Raw genomic sequence first — 22,918 nt, 5'->3', positions numbered from 1 at the left:
CCCTTCCACGCCCGATCATCACCGTCCAAACATTCGTCTGCTGCTTTAGGAAGCCTCGTTTCAAAGCTCCTTCGTCACAGTCGTGTCGAGACGAGTCAAGGAGCCGTAGATTCGCTACTGACGGATTACATGCGCGTGGGCCCGTCTGGGAAGTGTTGGTGTAGTCTGGTAGAAAGGCAGGGTGAAGTTCGGGAGAAGTCCACGCCTGGCCGTCCCCTCCCACGGCGTCCCGGACTGACGCTGGCCCCTCCCCCTCTGTGTGTCTCTGTGCCAGACGCCCGTCCGCCTGCTCGTGTCCCCTCGCTACTGGAGCGACTGGCCCCTCGCCGGCTCCTCCTACCTGGAGCTGAGCGGCGTAGCTGCGGCCCCGCCCTCCCCGGGCCCCGCCCCCAGGGTGGGGCGAGCCCCGGTGGCCCCGCTGCCGTCCGAGCAGAGTGAGCTGTTCTCCCGTCGGGAGGTGGACACGGTGGAGCTCACCCAGCGGGTCAAAGAGAAGCTGGCCAAGAGTGGAGTATGCCAGCGTTCCTTCGGAGAGAAGGTCTGAACGCCCCCGCCGCTCTCGCTGTCTCTCTACACTTGTGTGTCTCACGTTTCCTCACGTTTCCTCCCCCCTCCGCCCCGCCCCCTCACTAACTCCCGTCCCCGCCTCGCCGTCGTTTACCGATCGATCGACGTGGCGGAGATTCAAGCACGTCGAATTAGACCACGTCCACGTCTAAAAACCCGTTTGTACGACATCGAAGCGAGTGGTGATTTAAGCGGAAATGACGGACCCATTCAGCTTCTCGGAAACAAGTGCTCACCAGCAACACACACACACACGCCACGGGGTTATTTATGTAAAAACATATTTACACAGATGCTGTTGTACCCAACGTGTTGGAGACAAAAAACATGGAATAAAAAAAAAAAACCTGTCAACCCAGTTTCCACTTGACACAATCTCCATATTTTGTTTTACTTTTGCAGTCAAGGCATGACCTAATTAGCACATTAGGATAAATCTGAACTAACGATTTACATTTAGGCTGCTCAGTTATACCAGGCAGTCGTATGTCTGCAGAAATACTGGAGACATAACACTTGCCTTTTCTCCCACACTGGTGGGTTCTGGTTCTGGACGTAGTTATCCAGCTATAAGTTTAGCCCTGTGTAGAGAGCTTCAGGGATCTGACTTCATTGCAAACATGAAGGACGCGATGTTCACGTTCTCTTACCCATCAGCCCCTGTATGTTGGTAGCTCATTATGCATTTTAATATCTGTTTTAAATCCAACTTTGATTCAGGGCCATCTGGCTTTTTTATAATTATTTATTTTGTACCTAACTACTGTGAAACTCTGAGAGAAATCTCATTTAAAAATCTCCCACAAGCCCTGTAGCTTTGGGACACCACAGCAGCATATAAACATGTAAGTGCTTTGGACCGCAGTGATGATTTATTTCACTGTGTAAATAGATATCATCACACACACACACACACACACACACACACACACACGCTGCTGAGATTGTACTGTGACCTTTCACACCTGCCTTCCCCAAATCACGCCACCCTGTCCTTGGCGTCCTCTCACGTTTGTGGACGTCGGGGAGACGTGTGCTGCCCCGGTTCTGCCGTCCTCTCCTCACGTCAACTGGACTGAAGCCCTCAGAACTCCCGATCTCCCCGAGATCCACCTGATGAGAGAAATACGCCATTTCACTCAAGGGAGCTGAAGCTGAACCAGAGAGACTATAACCTCAGGCGCCGCGTGGGGGGGGTCACAGGGTCACACACACGCGTGTGAGATGGAGTAAAGGGTGCGTGACCCTCACCTTTCTCGGTTTCTCTTCTGTCCGGTTGCCCACACGTGCCTGGTCCTGTCCACCCCCGTCTAGCCCGAGCTGGTAGCATCTGAAGAGCTTTTGGACGTGCTTACTGTTTTTAGCAGTGTGGTGACCTCTCTCCCCCCCATTCCTCCTGTGTGTGTGTGTGTGTGTGTGTGTGTGTGTGTGTGTGTGTGTGTGTGTGTGTGTGTGTGTGTGTGTGTGTGTGTGTGATGCAGGTTCTGGGTCTGTCTCAGGGCAGTGTGAGTGACATGCTGTCACGGCCCAAACCGTGGAGCAAGCTGACCCAGAAAGGTCGAGAACCCTTCATCCGCATGCAGCTGTGGCTCAACGGTGAACTGGGCCAGAACTCGCAGAACCAGCCGGCCCAGACACAAGGTACGGCCCTAGCAGACCCGACTCCGCCCACCCACCCTGAGCCGAACTTCCGACTCCCACAGGTTTGGCCTGATTGTACTGGGTGGGTGTTGGTAGTCACAGCTAGTATGTTGACGGTGGCTAGGATTCTTCCGTCGACGGTTGTGTTTTGATGCGGATGGTCACGTGACCCGTTTCTCAGATGACCCACTGGAAGGGACCGGGATCAACGTCTCTCGGGTAACGGTCAGGCAGCCGGGACTGTCGTCGGAGACGCTGCTACCTGTGGCGTCATGGAGAGCAGAATTAGGGGCCCCTCACTCTAAAGCGTCTCGGCCCAAACACACTTTTCAATATCCTGAAGGTCGCGGGGTCATCATCTGTCTCCACTCAGTCTGTCCTTGGGGAGTCTGGTGCTTGGTCTGTCTGGACATCCAAATTGGTTTTCTGTCAAGCACGCGCGTGCACACACACACACACACACACACACACACACACACACACACACATAATAAATCTTCCTCATTTGTCAGCCACTCCGCTCGCTAGTTCAGACTGTGTTGCATGGTACCGTGTTCTGGTCCAAATGGAACTCTGCCAGACTTTTCTGCCATCAACGTGTGCACGCACAGCACACAGCCCAGCTAAACACACACACGCACGCGCACACACACACGGGCACACACGCACACTCACACATACATACATACACACACACACTCACACATACATACACACACACACTCACACACACACACACATACACACACATACACACACATACACACACACACACACACACACATACACACACACACACGGGCACACACTCCTGAACAACCCCTCCTCCCCCCACCATGCACGCATCCCACAAATGTATACCCAGTGTGTGTGTGAGAGTGTGGTGGGGGGTCATAGGGAGACAGGGGTAGAGAGATAGAGAGTGGGGGAAGGAGGGAGAGGGAGGTAGAGAGAGATAGAAGGAGAGAGTGGGGGAAAGAGAGAGGGAGCGAGCAGGAGAGGGAGGTAGAGAGAGATAGAAGGAGAGAGTGGGGGAAAGAGAGAGCGAGCAGGAGAGTGAGGTAGAGAGATAGAAGGAGAGAGTGGGGGAAGAGAGAGAGAGAGCGAGCAGGAGAGGGAGGTAGAGAGGTTTGTTTCCAGGCTTCTGGAAGTAACCCAATCCTGAGGTGGTATACAGCCCCAGATAGGAATCACTGTTGAAAGGGTAGCACTGCTCAAATCAATTAGCCCATGGTAACACTGATGCTAATTACCAAACCCCCTTAGCCTACCGCGCCTCTTCCCCATTAATATGCAAATTACCGGCCAATCACTGCCTGCGGTGAATAGGTGGGAGTAACGAGGGTGGGGTAGACAAGCATCTCTTACATTCAGGCAGTACATGGAGTCAGGAGACAGCAGGTTCTGGAGAGGGTGGAGAAGACCCAGGTGATGGAGGAGAAGACCCAGGTGATGGAGGAGGAGACCCAGGTGGTGGAGGAGGAGACCCAGGTGGTGGAGGAGAAGTGGAGGAGAAGACCCAGGTGGTGGAGGAGAAGTGGAGGAGAAGACCCAGGTGGTGGAGGAGAAGACCCAGGTGGTGGTGGAGAAGACCCAGGTGGTGGTGGAGAAGTGGAGCAGAAGACCCAGGTGATGGAGAAGACACAGGTGGTGGAGGAGGAGACCCAGGTGATGGAGGAGAAGACCCAGGTGGTGGAGGAGAAGACCCAGGTGGTGGAGGAGAAGACCCAGGTGGTGGTGGAGGAGACCCAGGTGGTGGAGGAGAAGACCCAGGTGGTGGAGGAGAAGACCCAGGTGGTGGTGGAGAAGTGGAGGAGAAGACCCAGGTGGTGGAGGAGGAGACCCAGGTGGTGGAGGAGAAGACCCAGGTGGTGGAGGAGAAGACCCAGGTGGTGGAGGAGAAGACCCAGGTGGTGGAGGAGACCCAGGTGGTGGTGGAGAAGTGGAGCAGAAGACCCAGGTGATGGTGGAGAAGACCCAGGTGGTGGTGGAGAAGTGGAGGAGAAGACCCAGGTGGTGGTGGAGGAGACCCAGGTGGTGGTGGAGAAGTGGAGGAGAAGACCCAGGTGGTGGAGGAGAAGACCCAGGTGGTGGTGGAGGAGACCCAGGTGGTGGTGGAGAAGTGGAGGAGAAGACCCAGGTGGTGGAGGAGAAGACCCAGGTGGTGGAGGAGAAGACCCAGGTGGTGGAGGAGAAGACCCAGGTGGTGGTGGAGGAGACCCAGGTGGTGGAGGAGAAGACCCAGGTGGTGGTGGAGAAGTGGAGGAGAAGACCCAGGTGATGGAGAAAACACAGGTGGTGGAGGAGAAGACCCAGGTGATGGTGGAGAAGTGGAGGAGAAGACCCAGGTGGTGGTGGAGGAGACCCAGGTGGTGGTGGAGGAGACCCAGGTGGTGGAGGAGGAGACCCAGGTGGTGGAGAAGACCCAGGTGGTGGTGGAGAAGACCCAGGTGGTGGTGGAGAAGTGGAGGAGAAGACCCAGGTGGTGGTGGAGGAGACCCAGGTGGTGGTGGAGGAGACCCAGGTGGTGGTGGAGAAGACCCAGGTGATGGAGAAGACCCAGGTGGTGGAGGAGGAGACCCAGGTGGTGGAGGAGACCCAGGTGGTGGAGGAGACCCAGGTGGTGGAGGAGAAGTGGAGGAGAAGACCCAGGTGGTGGAGGAGAAGACCCAGGTGGTGGAGGAGGAGACCCAGGTGGTGGAGGAGAAGACCCAGGTGGTGGAGGAGGAGACCCAGGTGGTGGAGGAGGAGACCCAGGTGGTGGAGGAGGAGACCCAGGTGGTGGAGGAGGAGACCCAGGTGGTGGAGGAGGAGACCCAGGTGGTGGAGGAGAAGACCCAGGTGGTGGAGGAGAAGACCCAGGGGGTGGAGGAGGAGACCCAGGTGGTGGAGGAGAAGACCCAGGTGGTGGAGGAGAAGACCCAGGTGGTGGAGGAGGAGACCCAGGTGGTGGAGGAGGAGACCCAGGTGGTGGAGGAGAAGACCCAGGTGGTGGAGGAGGAGACCCAGGTGGTGGAGGAGAAGACCCAGGTGGTGGAGGAGGAGACCCAGGTGGTGGAGGAGAAGTGGAGGAGAAGACCCAGGTGGTGGAGGAGAATACCCAGGTGGTGATGGAGACCCAGGTGGTGGAGTGTGGGCTTCGTGGACAAAACCAACTAATGTGAATTCAAACTATGAAAGGGGGAGAAAACCTACATACAAAACAGATTAGTTTTCAGAAGACGAGAGCTTTCACGAAAGTCTTTCTGTGTGTGTGTGTGTGTGTGTGTGTGTGTGTGTGTGTGTGTGTGTGTGTGTGTGTGTGTGTGTGTGTGTGTGTGTGTGTGTGTGTGTCCTGTTCATGGTCCTCACTTCCCATACGCTGCTTGCTTCAGTATCAACATGCTGTCAGGAGAAGGCAGCCAGCACACACATCCCAGCCGCACACCCCCGACACCCAAACGACCGTCCCCAGCCTTGTTAGCAGCAGTGCTGAAGCTGGCGGGCCTGGGTCAGTGGCACCCTGTCAGAGAGCCTCCTACCCCACACACCCCCACCCCACCCCCTCGCCCCGCACGACAGGCCCGGCACATCAGCACACAGCAGTACTGCCTAATCAAAGAGGACCGCTCTCCTGTCTCCCCTGCTGTCCAGAAATATACATTTATTTATATATATATATACTGTATATATACTGAATATATTCATATTCGTCTCTTTCTACATACATCAGCCACAACATTAAAACTTGTGGCAGGTGAGGTGAATGTCCCCGTCATTACCGTGGCATCTGTCTTGTGTGGGAGGGGCTGGACAAGGACACGAGTTGGTTGTCCAGGTTGACGTGTTGGGCCTTTCTCCACGTCTCCCTTTTATGTATGTGTAGGTCTCCTGTCTCTGTGTCCCTCTTGTGTATGTCTCCTGTCTCTACGTCTTTCTCTTATATATGTGTATGTTTCCTGTCTCTACCTGTCCCTCTTATATATGTGTATGTCTCCACGTCTCCGTTTTATGTATGTGTAGGTCTCCTGTCTCTACGTCTTCCTCTTATATATGTGTAGGTCTCCTGTCTCTACGTCTTCCTCTTATATATGTGTAGGTCTCCTGTCTCTACGTGTCCCTCTTATATATGTGTATGTCTCCTGTCTTTACGTGTCCCTCTTATATATGTGTAGGTCTCCTGTCTCTACATGTCCCTCTTATATATGTGTAGGTCTCCTGTCTCTACGTCTTCCTCTTATATATGTGTATGTCTCCTGTATCTACGTCTTCCTCTTATATATGTGTATGTCTCCTGTCTCCACGTCTCCCTCTTATATATGTGTAGGTCTCTTGTCTCTCTCTTATATATGTGTAGGTCTCCTGTCTCCATGTCTCCCTCTTATATATGTGTAGGTCTCTTGTCTCCCTCATATATGTGTAGGTCTCTTGTCTCTCTCATATATGTGTAGGTCTCTTGTCTCTCTCTTATATATGTGTAGGTCTCCTGTCTCCATGTCTCCCTCTTATATATGTGTAGGTCTCTTGTCTCCCTCTTATATATGTGTAGGTCTCCTGTCTCCACGTCTCCCTCTTATATATGTGTAGGTCTCTTGTCTCCCTCTTATATATGTGTAGGTCTCTTGTCTCTCTCTTATATATGTGTAGGTCTCTTGTCTCCCTCTTATATATGTGTAGGTCTCTTGTCTCTCTCATATATGTGTAGGTCTCTTGTCTCTCTCTTATATATGTGTAGGTCTCCTGTCTCCATGTCTCCCTCTTATATATGTGTAGGTCTCTTGTCTCCCTCTTATATATGTGTAGGTCTCTTGTCTCCCTCTTATATATGTGTAGGTCTCTTGTCTCTCTCTTATATATGTGTAGGTCTCCTGTCTCCATGTCTCCCTCTTATATATGTGTAGGTCTCTTGTCTCCCTCTTATATATGTGTAGGTCTCTTGTCTCCCTCTTATATATGTGTAGGTCTCTTGTCTCTCTCATATATGTGTAGGTCTCTTGTCTCTCTCATATATGTGTAGGTCTCTTGTCTCTCTCTTATATATGTGTAGGTCTCCTGTCTCCACGTCTCCCTCTTATATATGTGTAGGTCTCTTGTCTCTCTCTTATATATGTGTAGGTCTCCTGTCTCCATGTCTCCCTCTTATATATGTGTAGGTCTCTTGTCCCTCTCGTATATGTGTAGGTCTCTTGTCTCCCTCTTATATATGTGTAGGTCTCTTGTCTCCCTCTTATATATGTGTAGGTCTCTTGTCTCTCTCTTATATATGTGTAGGTCTCCTGTCTCCATGTCTCCCTCTTATATATGTGTAGGTCTCTTGTCTCTCTCTTATATATGTGTAGGTCTCTTGTCTCTCTCTTATATATGTGTAGGTCTCCTGTCTCCATGTCTCCCTCTTATATATGTGTAGGTCTCTTGTCCTTCTCGTATATGTGTAGGTCTCTTGTCTCTCTCTTATATATGTGTAGGTCTCTTGTCTCTCTCTTATATATGTGTAGGTCTCTTGTCTCTCTCTTATATATGTGTAGGTCTCTTGTCCCTCTCGTATATGTGTAGGTCTCTTGTCTCTCTCTTATATATGTGTAGGTCTCTTGTCTCTCTCTTATATATGTGTAGGTCTCTTGTCCCTCTCGTATATGTGTAGGTCTCTTGTCCCTCTCGTATATGTGTAGGTCTCTTGTCCCTCTCGTATATGTGTAGGTCTCTTGTCTCCCTCTTATATATGTGTAGGTCTCCTGTCTCCATGTCTCTCTCTTATATATGTGTAGGTCTCTTGTCTCTCTCTTATATATATGTAGGTCTCTTGTCTCTCTCTTATATATGTGTAGGTCTCTTGTCCCTCTCGTATATGTGTAGGTCTCTTGTCCCTCTCGTATATGTGTAGGTCTCTTGTCTCTCTCTTATATATGTGTAGGTCTCCTGTCTCTCTCTTATATATATGTAGGTCTCTTGTCTCTCTCTTATATATGTGTAGGTCTCTTGTCCCTCTCGTATATGTGTAGGTCTCTTGTCCCTCTCGTATATGTGTAGGTCTCTTGTCTCTCTCTTATATATGTGTAGGTCTCTTGTCTCTCTCTTATATATGTGTAGGTCTCTTGTCTCTCTCTTATATATATGTAGGTCTCTTGTCTCTCTCTTATATATGTGTAGGTCTCTTGTCCCTCTCGTATATGTGTAGGTCTCTTGTCCCTCTCGTATATGTGTAGGTCTCTTGTCTCTCTCTTATATATGTGTAGGTCTCTTGTCTCTCTCTTATATATGTGTAGGTCTCTTGTCTCTCTCCTCTATATATGTGTAGGTCTCCTGTCTCTCTCTCGTATATGTGTAGGTCTCTTGTCTCTTTGGGCTCTGCTGCCTCTGCCTGTGTGGCAGGAATATAATCAATAGTGACAGTTTCTCGTGACTGCTCACTTGTGGCCTGCAGGACAGGACTGCTGAGATGGAGGGGGGGGGGGGGAGGGGGGGAGCCGAGAAATGGAACATCTCAGCTTTGAATTCCTCTCGCCTCCTGTTGTGAAACTGCGGAGAGCGCCTCAGAAAATTGCATGTTTTGTTATCAAGGAAATGCAGCATTTTGTAAAGGAATCAATATGTGATTCAGCTAACAAAGTCTCTTTTATGGCCTGAGAGACATGTTTATCCCAAATGCTACGACGGAGAAAGCTGTTTCACACAAGCTGTGTGTATAAGCATGTTCACGTCTGTGTGGCACAGACCCAGACCCACACGGGCCTTCTGCTGAGGGGAAAAGGGCTAATATACCAGACCTCATACACGACACCTTCACATATTAATACACCCGTCTCCATATGTGAGGACGCTTAGACAACTGACTGAAGTCAGACCACAATCTCTGACACACACTTGTAAAGACACGTTTCATCTTTGACATTGTTACAGGTAGAGCTGTTGTCACGGCGTGCACACAGTGAGCATTGCACCATGGGAAACCAGTGGAGCGGATCCATTTGGGTCCAGAATGATCTTGGACTGCGAGTGCGCTTCTGCAGGAGAGATTAAGCCCGTGCGCAGCCTTAGTAACGCGACGCCCCAAGGAAACGGTGGCGGTGCGATCGGGTTCCTGGTCGTGCCGCGGAGACGTTGGTACCGCAGGAGAAATGATGTCGGGGCAGACGCTGCCTTGCTCAGCACCTTACTGACGTTAACATGCTTGGGTTATACCTCCCTGCAGTCTGGGCCAACCGGACCTTCAGAATGGCCTGAAAAACCATCCGTGTTTTTTGCTTTTATTTTATGAATCTCCATCTTGTTTGTGTGTTTATTTGTTTGTTTTCTCTCTCTCTCTCTCTCTCTCTCTCTTCCCCTCCCCGGTCCAGAAGGCACCCCAAAGACGTCGGGCAGCTGCAGCCCGGCCCCTGAGTCCCCGCTCAGCTCGGCGGAGGAGTCTGTGAAGAGTCTGGGTGAGAGTCTGGGCCTGCAGGCAACCGGGTCGGAGCAGAACCAGCCCGGGGAGCCCTCGGAGGGGTCACAGCCCGGCACGCCCCTGCCCCTCCCCGGCCTGGGTTCCTCCGCCCTCAGCATCCAGGAGATGGTGGCCATGTCGCCCGAACTTGACACCTACGCCATCACCAAGAAGGTCAAGGAGGTTCTCACCGATAACAACCTGGGTGAGACGCAGGGCTCGCGTGTAGTTACACCGCATGTCCTCTAGGGGAGCAACGAGCACTAGAGCTTAGATGGGTGTTCAGGGTGTGGTCTAGAGAGGCCACCGTCCAATCACTCTTCACCCTCGAGATACTAAAGAAAACTCAGTAGCACTCCTGCTGTTAAAAAGGCTTCGTGTTCACCATCTGAGGAGCCGTGCGGGTCCCAGACGGGCGTTTCTGTTCCTACTCTGGGAAGAGCAAGGGCTTGTGGGAAGAGCAAAGGCTTGTGGGATATAGACAGACTGGCTACTTCTTGTTGGGTTGGGACATCGTACGATTGAAAGATGTTCTCCAGGTGGACCTTTAAACTTTACCCGTGCGTTTTGAACTTGTGTAGACAAACAGCGATTGAATATGTAGACAGCACTCTGAATCTGTGAAGCCGTTAATGTGTTCATTACAGCTTAATGGGTTTTACTCCTTTTTTAATAAATGTAAATAATTAGTACAGGTAAAACTTTAATATGTGTTTCTAAATTGGAGAAAAGTTGTGATAACTGTGTGTGCGTGTGTGTTTACCCTGCAGGCCAGCGTCTGTTCGGGGAGACGATCCTGGGCCTCACGCAGGGCTCCGTGTCGGACCTGCTGGCCCGGCCCAAACCCTGGCACAAGCTGAGCCTGAAGGGCCGTGAGCCATTCGTCCCGCATGCAGCTGTGGCTGAGTGACCCGCGAAACGTCGAGAAGCTCATGGACATGAAACGCATGGAGAAAAAAGGTGAGATGGGGGCGGGGCTTGTGTGGTAGGCGGGGCTGGGGTGAGGATCGTGTGGGTGGCGGGGCTGGGGGTGGGGCTTGTGTGGGAGTTGGGGCTAGTGGTGAGTTGTTGGACTTTTGCATGGCGTCAGCACCAATAGTTCCCTGTAGGAAATTCTGAACATGCTTCATTTATTGGGTTTATTCTGAGATCCTGTACACGTCCAACATGTTTAAGGCCCACTTTACACTTACCACGTTTGTTTACTTGGACCACAGCAGACGTGCATGAATGTGAGCAGCCAGAGCAGTCAGGAGTGTGTGTGTGTGTGTGTGTGTGTGTGTGTGTGTGTGTGTGTGTGTGTGTGTGTCGGGGGTGTCGTGTGCCGACACACTTCCGCATGCTGCTTTTAGGCACCATATGAATATGTAAATACAAATAAATACAAATATGTAAATACAAAGCGATGCGGCAGGTGAAACAGCGCCCCCCCTCCTGCCTGTGAAGTTCACCCTCCTCTTCCTCGCTGTGGACGGAGAGGAAGAGTCCAGTCACAACCGCCCAGACGGCGCTCGCTGATCACGGCGTGTCCATCATGTTTATGGCCAGTGTGTGGACACCACAGGTCATCGGCCACCATCACTCGGGTCACTACCCATGACGTGTGTGTGGTGTTCAGAGCTGACCCGGTGTCTGCAGCACCTGCAAACCCACCGCAGTGACGGTTCTCCAGTGTGGTGGAGAACAGAGCTTGATAGCCTGACCACACACACACACACACACACCCCTGGGACGCTCACCCCCCCACTTAACTAAGGACACCACTGCATTCTCCCTCTCTCATCTCTCCTCTTCCCCCCCCCTCTCTCTCTCTCTCTCTCTCTCTCTCTTTCCTCCCTCTCTCTCCTTCTCCATCTTTCCACCACTCTCAATCCCTCTCTCCTTGTTTCATTCCTTTCATTCCAACGTTCTCCTCCCTCCCTCCCTCCTCACTGTCTTTCCTCATGAGCTGTCGCTGTCTCTCCTCCGTCATTGGATATGACGGCCCGTTGTTCATCATCATCATCGTCATCATCATTAACGTCTCACTGCCTCCTGTGCTCCTACTCTCCTCCTTTACCCCTCTCTCTCTCTCTCTCTCTCTCTCTCTCTCTCTCTCTCTCTTCCTCTCTCTCTCTCTCTCTGAGTGGTTAGGCACCTGCCTAGTACTTCATTCCAGCACAGGATGACGTTATAGCTCTTTTCTGTAGCATGAACAGTCAGAGGCCAGCTCATTAACACACACACACACACACGCTCTGTGCAGCTCCAGCCCGATGCTGATGTGTGTGTCCTCCTTTGAGTGCACACACTCTGGTGGTGTGAGGCCTCTCTCCTGCCTGGCCCAGATCCTTCCCCACTCCAGACTCCAGCGGTAGGTTCTGCAGCGAGGTGGAGCATCAATCTATCAATCAAAGTTTATTTGTATAGCGCTTTTCACAACACATGTTGTCACAAAGCGCTTTACAGGGTTTACAAGGTTAACAATACTATGGGTCCAGAACCCTAATGAGCAAGCCAGAGGCGACAGTGGTGAGGAAAAACTCCCTATGATGGTGGGGAATAGGAAGAAACCTCGGGAGAACCAAGACTCAAAAGGGAACCCCTCCTCCATTGGGCGGCCCGTTAACACACAAATTACACAAAATACAGACAAATACACAAGTCACACACAAATCACACAATCAGACTAAGTAAAGGTAAAAATGAAAGCATGGCTGTCCCTGCCCCAGAAACCCCCACCTTGCCACCATCTCCACTCCCCCAGCAGACCCGTTCACCTGGGCCCGTTCACCAGTGCAGTGGTGCTGTTTAACTAGATTAACTAGATGACCGCTCCAGGTCTGAAAGGGAACTGTGTGTGTTGGACACTGTCTGAGACGTATCAGAACTTGAATTTGAATCAAATTCTTCTAGACACACTTTACTTAATCAAACTTCCATTTGTAATTGACCCCCATAACGGCTAAAGAGTGTAGCTTCTTTAGCCGTTAAGCCGTTAAGTCTTTAACTGTGGTAGTTTTTAAGATGGTCTGCCTGATCACCATTAAGATAGATTTATGGATTATGGATCTCATGTGGACCATAATCTCTGAAAATACTCCCCACAACATGGAAACCTGGTCACGGTCAAACTAAACGACATGATTTCTGAACTATCTACCGAACTGAAGCGCTCCAGCAGTTCAGCAGTACAATACTGCCACCTGGTGGTCCGTCTTATTGTCGTAGTTTATAGATATATTTTTAATGGCTGCGTTTAGGTCCAGGTTTGTCGTGTGATGTTACGTGTTGGTCACGTGTTCTGACCCGTGTGCTGCTGGCGTGTGACTGGCGTGTTCTTGTCTCCCCCCCCCCCCCCCCCCCCCCCCCCAGCCTACATGAAGAGGCGGCACAGCTCCGTGAGCGACACCCAGCCGGCGGATGGAGCGCTGTCGGGCGGGGACTACGCCCAGGGCAGCAGCCCCCAGCCCCACCCACACCCCCAGCAGCAGCTGAAGAAGCCGCGGGTGGTTCTGGCGCCGGAGGAGAAGGAGGCCCTGAAACGGGCCTACCAGCAGAAGCCCTACCCCTCCCCCAAGACCATCGAGGAGCTGGCCAGTCAGCTCAACCTCAAAACCAGCACCGTCATCAACTGGTTCCACAACTACAGGTGTGTGTGTGTGTGTGTGTGTGTGTGTGTGTGTGTGTGTGTGTGTGTGTGTGTGTGTGTGTGTGTGTTAAAGTATCATCGTCGTGACGTTAGCTGTCATCTACTGCAGTATGATGGTGTAGTGTATTAAACAGCTTAAGCATCGGTAGTCATGGAGACGTGGTCAACTTCAATACAGTCAGGCCTTTCTACTCCATTGTGTTTATATTCAATATGAGTAACAATTCTTATATCTTAAATCTGTGTGTCTCTCTCTCTCTCTCTCTTTCTCTCTCTCTCTTTCTCTCCCCCCCTCTCCCCTCTCCCTCTCTCTCTTCCCCCCTCCCTCCCTCCCTCCCTCTCTCTCCCTCCTCCCTCTCTCCCTCTCTCTCCCCCCCCCCTCCCCCCCCCCTACAGGTCTCGTATCCGTCGTGAACTCTTCATAGAGGAGATCCAGGCAGCAGCGTCAGGTGAAGGAGGTTCTCCCTCCGTCCGGCCGGTCAAAGCGGGCGACGGCGACAGCTGCGACGGCACCGAGTCCGACGGGCCGGCGGAGGGGCGGGGCGGACCCACGCAGCCCGACAAGGCCCCGCCCACCGAGGAGGGGCCGGCCCGAGCGGCCACCCCGGCCCACCCCTCCAGCCCGAGCGAACCCACTACCTCAGCCGCAGACACCCCCGGGCCCAGCGGGCAGGGCGCCGCCCCCAGCGTGGGGCTGTTCGGCATCCCCGAGGCCACGCCCTCCGCCTCCTCCTCCTCCTCCTCCCGTAACCCGAGGGACAGTAGCCTGCGCAAGAAGAAGGCGGCCAACCTCAACAACATCATCCACCGGCTGGAGAAGGCGGCGAGCAAAGAGGAGCCGTCCGAATGGGAGTTCTGAGACCTGGTCGAGACGTACCCCGTCTCCCTCCTCACGTGCTCTACACACAAAGACGTGCCCCTCCCCCGTCGTCCCTCTTAGACCCCCCCCCCCCCCCCCCCCCCCCTCTGTCCCAGGAGGAAGGAGCCCCCCCCCACCTGCGGACGTAGCCAAAGCCGGGCGCGGCCATCTTTGATACAGACACACGTTGTTGTTGTTGTTGTTTTTGTTTTCTTGTTTGTAATGAAGAACATGGAGGAGAAGATAAGGGCGCTAGAGGATGAGAGAAAGAAAGAAAGAAGAAAAAACCCAGGCCAAGCCCGAGGACTTTTACTAAGGGTCCTTTTACTGAGATAAAGCACTTAGCCGTTCCGTCGGCCTTGGCGCCCCCTAGTGGCCACGTCTGCGCTGCGCCCACATTCACTTGAGCATTAACCACGAGCATTATGCAGTCGGCCCGGAGTGCTGAGCTGCCTCGCAGCTAGGACTCTTAAAGGGGGAGGGGCTTGTACACGGACCCACACCTCCCTTTAAGAGATCCAACTCTTCACACTGTTCCTACGAGTTACTGTTACACACTCTTTTTGTTTTTAATCCCTGTTTGTGTGCGCGTGTTATGTTTTTAATCAAGGGCATCGTTTTCCTTTATTTTTGCTTCACTGGCCAAAATACGAGAGGACTGAAATTACAGAGGACAACCAGGACGGAAGCCAAGCAAGGCAGATCCGGAAGACGTGGACGAGCAGAATCGTCCTTCGTTGTCCGCGCGTCCTCGTCTGTCCCCCCCCCGCGCGGGTCATCTAATGGCCTCGGTCCTCTGCGATGCCTCAGTGTTGTTTTTAACGGGGAACTCCTCCGATGAAGAACAGGTTTTATACAGCAGTTTGGTTGCCACTAAGAGATTGCACAGTCTTCTGACTCTAAAGGACAACAACAGATGAAACAAGATTACACGTTTTGGAACGGAGAATTGACCTGAGAGAGAGAGAGGGGAAAAAAAAGTGTTTTAAAACTTTGGAAAGAAAAATCACTTTTAATTCACAATTTTTATGAAAACGAAAAGCGGACGGAAGGTGCAGAAGATAAGTGGGTGTGGTTGGGTGACGTAGTTCTGTCCCAAATGTCCAGCTCCTACAGTGCATGCTGAGTCAAGCTTTAACACACCCTGCACACGGCACACACTCCGCACAGTCCATGAGACACACACACACTCCGCACAGGCCATGACACACACACACACACACACACACGCGTGTGTGCACACACCACATCTTGCGTGGCCCTCTATATTAGATCACCTTCAGGAATTCTATATAAAAAAAAAAACAAAATATACAAAAACAAAAAAAACCTTTTATTAAAAGAAAATGAAACAGGGATGGAGAGAGACGTCAGCAGAAAGTTTCACGCCCCGCGACACGGTGAAGAAGAGAAGCCCACTGTTACCAGCAGGAACTTCAAGACCATGGTGGTGCCTGCTGTAGCAGGACTGGGCCGATGAGTCAGGGGGGTTGTAGTTCTGGGAGTTGTAGTTCTGGGGTGTGTAGTACTTCAGTAGATTCATGTGGTACTGTGTAAGGTTTGATTTTAGGTTCTTTTCTTTATTTCCTTCCATTCTGTCTGAAGTCGCCAAGAGATGCACAGTTCACTTTAGAGCCGTAAACTTCGCAGGTTTGGCCGAGTTACACGTCGAGTGTGAGAACTTCAGCGTCCTGCCGCTCCTCAGCAGATGCTGTGGGTGATTTTGGAGAGATGAGATCAGAGTCCTTGTGAGTTCATCTCAAACACCTGCCATTGTCTCTCCCGACCGGTCTGATATAGCTCAGTACAGCAGACCCAATGAAGGGTGTTCACCCTGCTCCTAACACCACCGAGTTCGTCGGACCACCCTGGGATGCTTCACATGGTTTGAACCTATTACCTTTAACAGAGCACACTGACTACCAAGTATCAGATACCAAAGTGTTGATAATACTTCTTAAGAAATTATTTTCCTCCACACTGAAGTGCTGATGCCAAATCCTCGTTGGGGTCGCTAGTGGCCTGTTGTCGTGTAATAAGCCCCCTTCATCATGGCACGTGTGCTGGCCGACTGGCCTGGAGGTTCGACTTTTCCAGACGCACGCAGCAGCCTTGTGTTCCATCGCCGTGGGTTGTTTCCACGCTGCTGTTATATCAGACAGGACACACTCCCTCCGCTCAACGACACCGCCGCCCCCCCCCTCCACCCGCTCGAAAACACTCCGCTGCCTCCCCCTCCGAGTGTGTGTGCGTGTGTACGTGTGTGTGTGTTTCTGGAGGTATAGCATATGTGGGACAGGTTTGAAGACCCCTCCTGCTCCATTTCTCCGTCAGGTCATGTTTTGGGTGGTGTAGGACACCGGAGCCTCACTGCCACGAGTCCTGGTCTCTCTTAAGCTCTTTCATCATCATAATTAATATCAGGCTTTGAATGAAGTAGTCGATTTGATCCTGTTTTTTCCTGTTATGGTTTTTCTCCTTTTATTGTCCTTTCCTGAAGCATCATAGATTTTCTGTTTGGTTCTGTTTGTTTATAGGTGCTTTATTCTTTTTTGGACTTCGTTTTAATGTGTATTGGATTTAAGAGGACAAGTTACATAACTGTTTGTTTTTCTATTTTAGACTGATAGACTGCCGGCAGTATTGGGTAATATTTACATGATGTAGTTCTCATACGTTGTATATTAATGAATTCTACAAATAATTTTAACTCGTTTATATTAATTTGAATTATAATGATGTCACTTAAATGATCACAATGGCATTTATCGTTAACTTTGAAGCTATTCACCTTTGTTTGTTATTGATTCTGATTTATACGTTACTTTTACTCTCATGTAGTACGAAACATTCTTTTGATGTTCTGACAGTGAATTTGTCTTATGCTGCCCCGTCTCCATCCTCTCCCCCTTTCTCTCTTTCTCCTCCCCCTTTCTCCCCCTCTCACCCTCCCTCTCCATCCCTCCTCCCTCTTTCTCTCTCTCTCTCTCTCTGATAAGGACACGCGTTCTTGCTTTTCCGAGCATGTTTCATACCTCTCAGGCCTTGTGTACACTGGCGTTGTATCTATGCTGTTCAGAGATGGAAGGCAGAGAACACAGTTCGGACCCCCATGCTGCTGTGGTGGGATCAGACCCGCCCAGAACACTCGGGCCTGCGGCTGACCGGACCGCGGTGGCGGTTCCTATCCGCAGCGCTGTAGGGTGGCGTTCGGACGAAAGGGGGGGGCGTGTTGGTGGTCTGGCTTTTCCTCCCCCGACAGACGTCCTTTCACTTTTTCTTTTTTTAAACAAATCGGTTGAATCGGGGTGCTACTGTTTTGACTACGTTGCGGTTTAGACACTAGGGGTTGCTGGCGAGAGCGCGTGCGTTCAGAGAGAGCAGCCGTACACGGTGGGGTTTTGGCCAAGTACAACCAAGACAACTTGTAGTGCAGCAGCGCGAGTCCTGAGCGTCCTCTCTGATTCCCGCACCACCCGCATTGAACCGCCTAACGCACTCGTGACACCAGGCTGCCCGGTAAGAACCTGTGCTCATCTATACTGGAAAGACTTTTGACCTTACACTTCACAGCAGGCTTCGAAAGCACAAGGCAGGAATGACGAAACGTTTAATCGTCACTACGTTGTCAGTACGTTAAATTCCGTGGAACACGGAACTAAAGACTCGAGGATCTTTACGGAAACTGCCGAGGTCCTGGTACAGACGCTGAAAAGAGTCCTGCGTCCTGCCGCTGAGATTATCCCGTCAGCCGTGGAGCTTCCCGCAGGGCTGATGAGTTCCCTCCTCAAGCACTTAAAGAGTAGAGCACACCACAAATAGTGAGGCCACTTTAATGTCCATTCTTGAAAATGACCCTTGTAAGTGGAGCCTAAGGCTCCCTGCCCAGGTGCCTAGCATGACCCCTGCCCTTTGACCTTGCACAGTGCGCTTTACCCCTCTCTGTGGCGATGCAGGTACCACGAGACGTACTGGGAGACTACTGCCAAATTCTCCACTCAGTCTCCATCGGTACTCAAGGTGGCTACGTTGGGTTCTAAACCTCGTGTCCACCAAGGCCCAGAATTCACTGCCTTCCTTCCGTCCAAATTTAAATCGCTGGTTCGTTTCTCAGATCTTTTACGTCAGCCTGACGCACTTGGGAATTGCACAGCAAACGTTTCCCCCGGCGTGGTCGTCACCCCTAAAGAAGCACAAACCGCGGAGGACTTGGCAGGTTGTCCAAAACAAAGAGCACCTGCAGTGTTAATCAGTGCACTTTGTCTCTGGAAGCTGTCCCACAGCACCGCCCATGAGGGGAGCGCCAATCACAGTGCACTTAGTCTCTGGAAGCTGTCCCACAGCACCGCCCACAAGAGGAGCACCAATCACAGTGCACTTAGTCTCTGGAAGCTGTCCCACAGCACCGCCCACAAGAGGAGCACCAATCACAGTGCCTTTGCTTCTAAGCATTATTCATTTTATGAATTATTGTGACAGTCTCGTTAAACGTTAAATGCAACAAGCTCCATTAATTAATTGTATTCTTCACTATGTAGTATTAAGAACACTAACTTACATTTATGTAATGGAAAAAGTTGAACTTTAAATTTTAATCACAGTGTTATAAAATTATAATTCAGCAGTAACTTTAAAGATGCTCTGATGAGAAAAGTAAATTTTTGAGAATCAAAAAATTTTTTTTTGATGATTGTAATAATTACCATCTGAGCTGATGGTGTATTTCTGTTTTGGAGTAACGTAGTGCCCACATCTCCACCAGTGTTGGTGCTACGCCCGACCTTTCACCTCTCCATCTCAGAGGATGCTCAGAATTCGCGTCTGCACTTTCAGGATGATAGATCGATAGCGTGCTCTCTGAAGCAGCGTCCGATTGCTGAGAGCCTGGACCACCTTGTGTCTGGATCCGCTCAACTATTACCCCCAGGGCTTCTGAGACTTCTGATTCTTATAGAATACCCACAGGGGTCTGTGCTGATCGGGCTTTTACGGGTCTGAGTTCAGTACGTGTTTGGGGGTGGGTGGGGGGTCAGGGTGGGTTTTGTGCCTGCCTTCGTTTTATTGGATTGCGTGGTATAATTTAACAAGGATGTTGTCTGGATGAAGCTCTGGGGGGGGTTGGGGTGTGGTGTGTTTTTCTTTTGACATCTCTTTGGGGTTATTGCTGTTACATTAAATACTGACTGGTCAGTGAAAGATTAAATTTTTATTTTTGTTTTGTGCTTATAAGAAGTTGCTCATACACTGATACAAACACTGCGTTTAGCGGATGACTTGAAATGGACCCCTTTGAAGTTTGATCAGAGGCTTGTGTTTGTCTGGGTTTGGTTCGATGCCTTTAAAGTTCTGTTGTGTGATTTAGATGAAGAACTCGAAACCATGAATCATCTGCTGTTCCTCAAAGAAAAAAAAATCTACGCCATCACAGGAGAAAAAGAAAAAAAAAACCAAATACTGTATTAAAACGGGTTCTAGTGAGCATGAAAGCGTCCGTCAGGTCGTGAAGTTTAGGTCTGTGCTGCCACTCTACGCTCTGTCTGGTACTTTACCCCCCCCCCCACCAACGCAACTTAAGCTCAGGCAAATAAACAAAAAAAAACTATCATAGTTCACAAATTAAAAGCTTCTTTTTTAAGTTATTTTTTTAAGATAAAATGGACTTCTCTAATTACATTTAAACTTAAACCCTTTTATATAATTGCTTTAAAACCTCAAAAGGCGAAGGCTGAATTGAGCGGCTCTTAAAGATCTTTATCCTGTATATCTTATAACCCAGTATTAACGCTAAACTGCTGTTGGTCTCTTGCCCCGTGCCCCCGTGTGTTGTGTGTTTGTTTTGAGGGCGTGTCTTTGAGTATGGCACTAATCCACTAAGGTCAAAGGTACTTATTTTTTTTTAACGAGTAGAGCGACACCTCTGGCACACGCAGTAAATGGAGCGCGCTGGGATTCTCTGGACTTTTGAGTGTGATTCTCTCGGATCAGCCGTAGCGGAGCGGACGTCTTCATCAGGATGTGCCGCGATGTTTGTCCATTTAGTGAATCTGACGTTCTAGTTTTAAAAGCAGTTGTGTCATTTTAGCTTTTTCCCATCGCAGCCCTGTCAAAATGCTATGACAAGTTCCATTTTCTTTAACATGTGGGCCTGAACAATGAATTGTGGGGGTTGCAATTTTCATACAAGCGGTTTGTGAATTCAGGAATCTACCATTTACGGTTATTTTTCTATCGAGACGAATCAGATATTCTATATGGCGTCGTACAAAGCTGTACAGGTGTCACTGAAACATATCCTATTGTGTGTAGGCCTGGTGGTCGTTAGTGATCATGTATGTTTTGTTGAAACCTTCTTGTATCTTGGTGGAGGTGCGGAAGACGACACTGGTGTTTATGAGGACGACCAAACCTCGGTTGTTTTGTAGTTACTGAATTTTTAATATGAAGAGGATTCTTTGAAAGGCTATTTCGAGTGGCTGGTCTGCATGCAGACGTGTACCGAGACTGGACCTTTTGTTATTGTTGCTTCTGTTTTCATTCACTTAAAGCATCACTGCAACTATGTTTTGGACAATATGGAAATGAATTTCTCATCTTTTATTTCAAATAAGGACATGATTGAACGTTTCATGTTGATAGTGAGATATGACTAGATGTCATTCATGTCAACATCTTTAAAAAGTTTTTTAACACTGTCTTTTGTACAAAAAGGTCACATCTTGTATCACAAAGTGTCTGAGTACTGCGTTTTACTAGCTGTATTTGTTCCGCTTCTGAGTTGTATTTATGTTACGTTCACAAGCCTCATCCAGTGATTGGTTATAACTGCTAGATGATTGGGTTGATGGGAAATGTAGGCTTGAAAGCGATGCTGCTAATTGGATCCTCCTGGCACGTGTTATGGGTGTTTTATTTTTTTGTAGTCCACTGAAGACGATGCCAACCGATCACATGATACTGGCGTAGTCGTACCCTTCTACGCTTGAGGTTCCTCAACTCTTACTGCATGGTTTCCATGGTTTCCATTTTTCCCTTGGCCACTGTTGTCTTTGGCTCTGTCCAGTCAGACCCAGTTTGAGGTGTAGGGGTGTGTGTGTGTAGGTGTGTGTGTGTGGGAGAGAGAGGTCTTGGTCATTTAGTGTACCTTATTTTTGTGTCATTCAGTTTGATAATTATCTTAAACTGGGTCAACAGAATTTTGTGAGAAGCTGTTTCGAAGATTATCATTAATCATTTGTATTTACAATAAGAAAAGAGAAAGAAATTCAACATTAAGGCCTGTAAATGTTTAACTAAATGCCAGTTGTGTGACTGCTCATGGTGAATCTCTTTACTGTGGTCTTCTCCCTGCCAGAGTTCTAGCTCTTTTTATTAAAGGTCAGTTTTCAGCTGATGCTTTTAAAGCTGGGATACTACTTTTATTATTGAGTGGGCCATCTTAAATACATTTAAATAATTACAAAAAGGGGTGGGTGATTTTTTTGGCCACACCCACACACAGCCTTAAAGTGCCAGAGGACCCTCGCATATAATTAATGGAAAATAGTTTTGTTGTTGTTCATGAGCGTTTGATAGCACTCACTACTAACGGGTTAAAACATGCACACAGTCCAAAAAAAAACCTACACGCTTACTTTCTATAATGTGTATTATATCTGTAATTAGATGTACAAACTTTATCACATCGTGATGTCGAGAAGGCCTTCAGGAGGAGAAATCTCACTCTGAGGGTTGGACGCTTGATGTACTGATACAGATTGAACATTCATGCCAAATAGTAGATGAGCTATTGCCCAAGACTCTGCTATGGTTCAGATCCGTCTATCGTTTTCTATGGTGGGTTGTGTATATACTGTTTGTAGGTGGTTGTTTTTGTTCGTTTCTCAGCTCTTTTGTGGTGAGGCCCTTTTGTTACCAAATTGGAACTTCACATTGAAGTTTTCTTAAGCCCAGCATCAGGCACTTGAGGGACGGGCTGAGCCGTTTTGAGTGTCGACTGTTGGAGCAGCCTAGCTGGCCGTTGGGAAGCCGCTCGGCCGTTTTGAGCGGTCCGTAGGAGAAAGGCGCCGACGCTAGCGCACGCGTCTCCTCGGTACGTGCTTTCTCGGACGTTTGGCTTCTCCTGTCCGTGCGAGTGCGGTGAGAGGCTACGCAAGGCTGAGACGTGTTGGGCTGAATCCAGCGTGTGTGGCAACACACACACACACACACACACACACACACACCACCAGCAGGTGGAAGAGTCCCGACTGTGCTAAGCTTTAGCTGACGTTTGATTGGCTCTGTGTGTGAGTGCAGCAATTGAGCTGCCCGTTGGTGTTTGTTTGTTTTGATAAATCATTTCTCTTTTAGCGGTGTTTTTCATCGTAATTTTCACTAGTTTGCTGGTCTGGTACTACCCAAATAAAACACAATTCAGGCCTTTGTATAAAATCAATCGGATCTTACGTAGACCCACCCAAACCCGTGTTTTGTGGTTCAGATCTAGGAGGGCATAAGGATGTTTAGACACACAGACTCAAGTCCCTCCCCATCATCACAGTCATTGGCCCCGGCCTGCGGTTGGCCCCGCCTCCTGCCCCGCGTGTGCTTGGACTATGATGTTGTCACTCAAAGTGCATGTTTGTGTTTCCCTCACCACAATCCACTCAGAGCTGCTCTCCCTAGTGTTGGGTTTGGGATTCGGTTCGTCATTCTTCTCTTGATCTGTTATGTTTATGTTTGTTTTTTTATTTTTGTTTGTTTATTTCCTTGTTTGTCAAGTAGTCTGTTCTCAGCACTGTAAGACAGTCCCTTATACAATATGGAGAAGCAATATCACTGT

General features: G+C 49.8%; 2 protein-coding genes across 2 annotated transcripts in view; both read left to right on the top strand.

The window, feature by feature from the left end:
- Nucleotides 1-14,181, top strand: part of LOC143483371 (homeobox protein cut-like 1) — an 18,221-nt gene extending 4,040 nt beyond the window's left edge. Inside the window, 7 exon segments of the mRNA XM_076982209.1 lie at nucleotides 275-538; nucleotides 2,049-2,208; nucleotides 9,522-9,812; nucleotides 10,378-10,493; nucleotides 10,495-10,567; nucleotides 12,962-13,238; nucleotides 13,635-14,181. Coding sequence (XP_076838324.1) covers nucleotides 275-538; nucleotides 2,049-2,208; nucleotides 9,522-9,812; nucleotides 10,378-10,493; nucleotides 10,495-10,567; nucleotides 12,962-13,238; nucleotides 13,635-14,097 — 1,644 coding nt within the window. The 3' untranslated portion in view covers nucleotides 14,098-14,181.
- Nucleotides 14,182-19,139: 4,958 nt separating this feature from the next.
- The window catches only part of cux1b (cut-like homeobox 1b), an 8,129-nt gene continuing 4,350 nt past the window's right edge, over nucleotides 19,140-22,918 (top strand). Inside the window, exon 1 of the mRNA XM_076981935.1 lies at nucleotides 19,140-22,918. This exon is cut by the window's right edge and continues 1,452 nt beyond it. The gene's annotated coding sequence lies outside the window, so the exon portion shown is untranslated.

This window comes from Brachyhypopomus gauderio, chromosome 19 (genome assembly GCF_052324685.1).
Source record: "Brachyhypopomus gauderio isolate BG-103 chromosome 19, BGAUD_0.2, whole genome shotgun sequence".
Taxonomy (NCBI): domain Eukaryota; kingdom Metazoa; phylum Chordata; class Actinopteri; order Gymnotiformes; family Hypopomidae; genus Brachyhypopomus; species Brachyhypopomus gauderio.
This window is presented reverse-complemented; position numbering and strand designations above follow the sequence as displayed.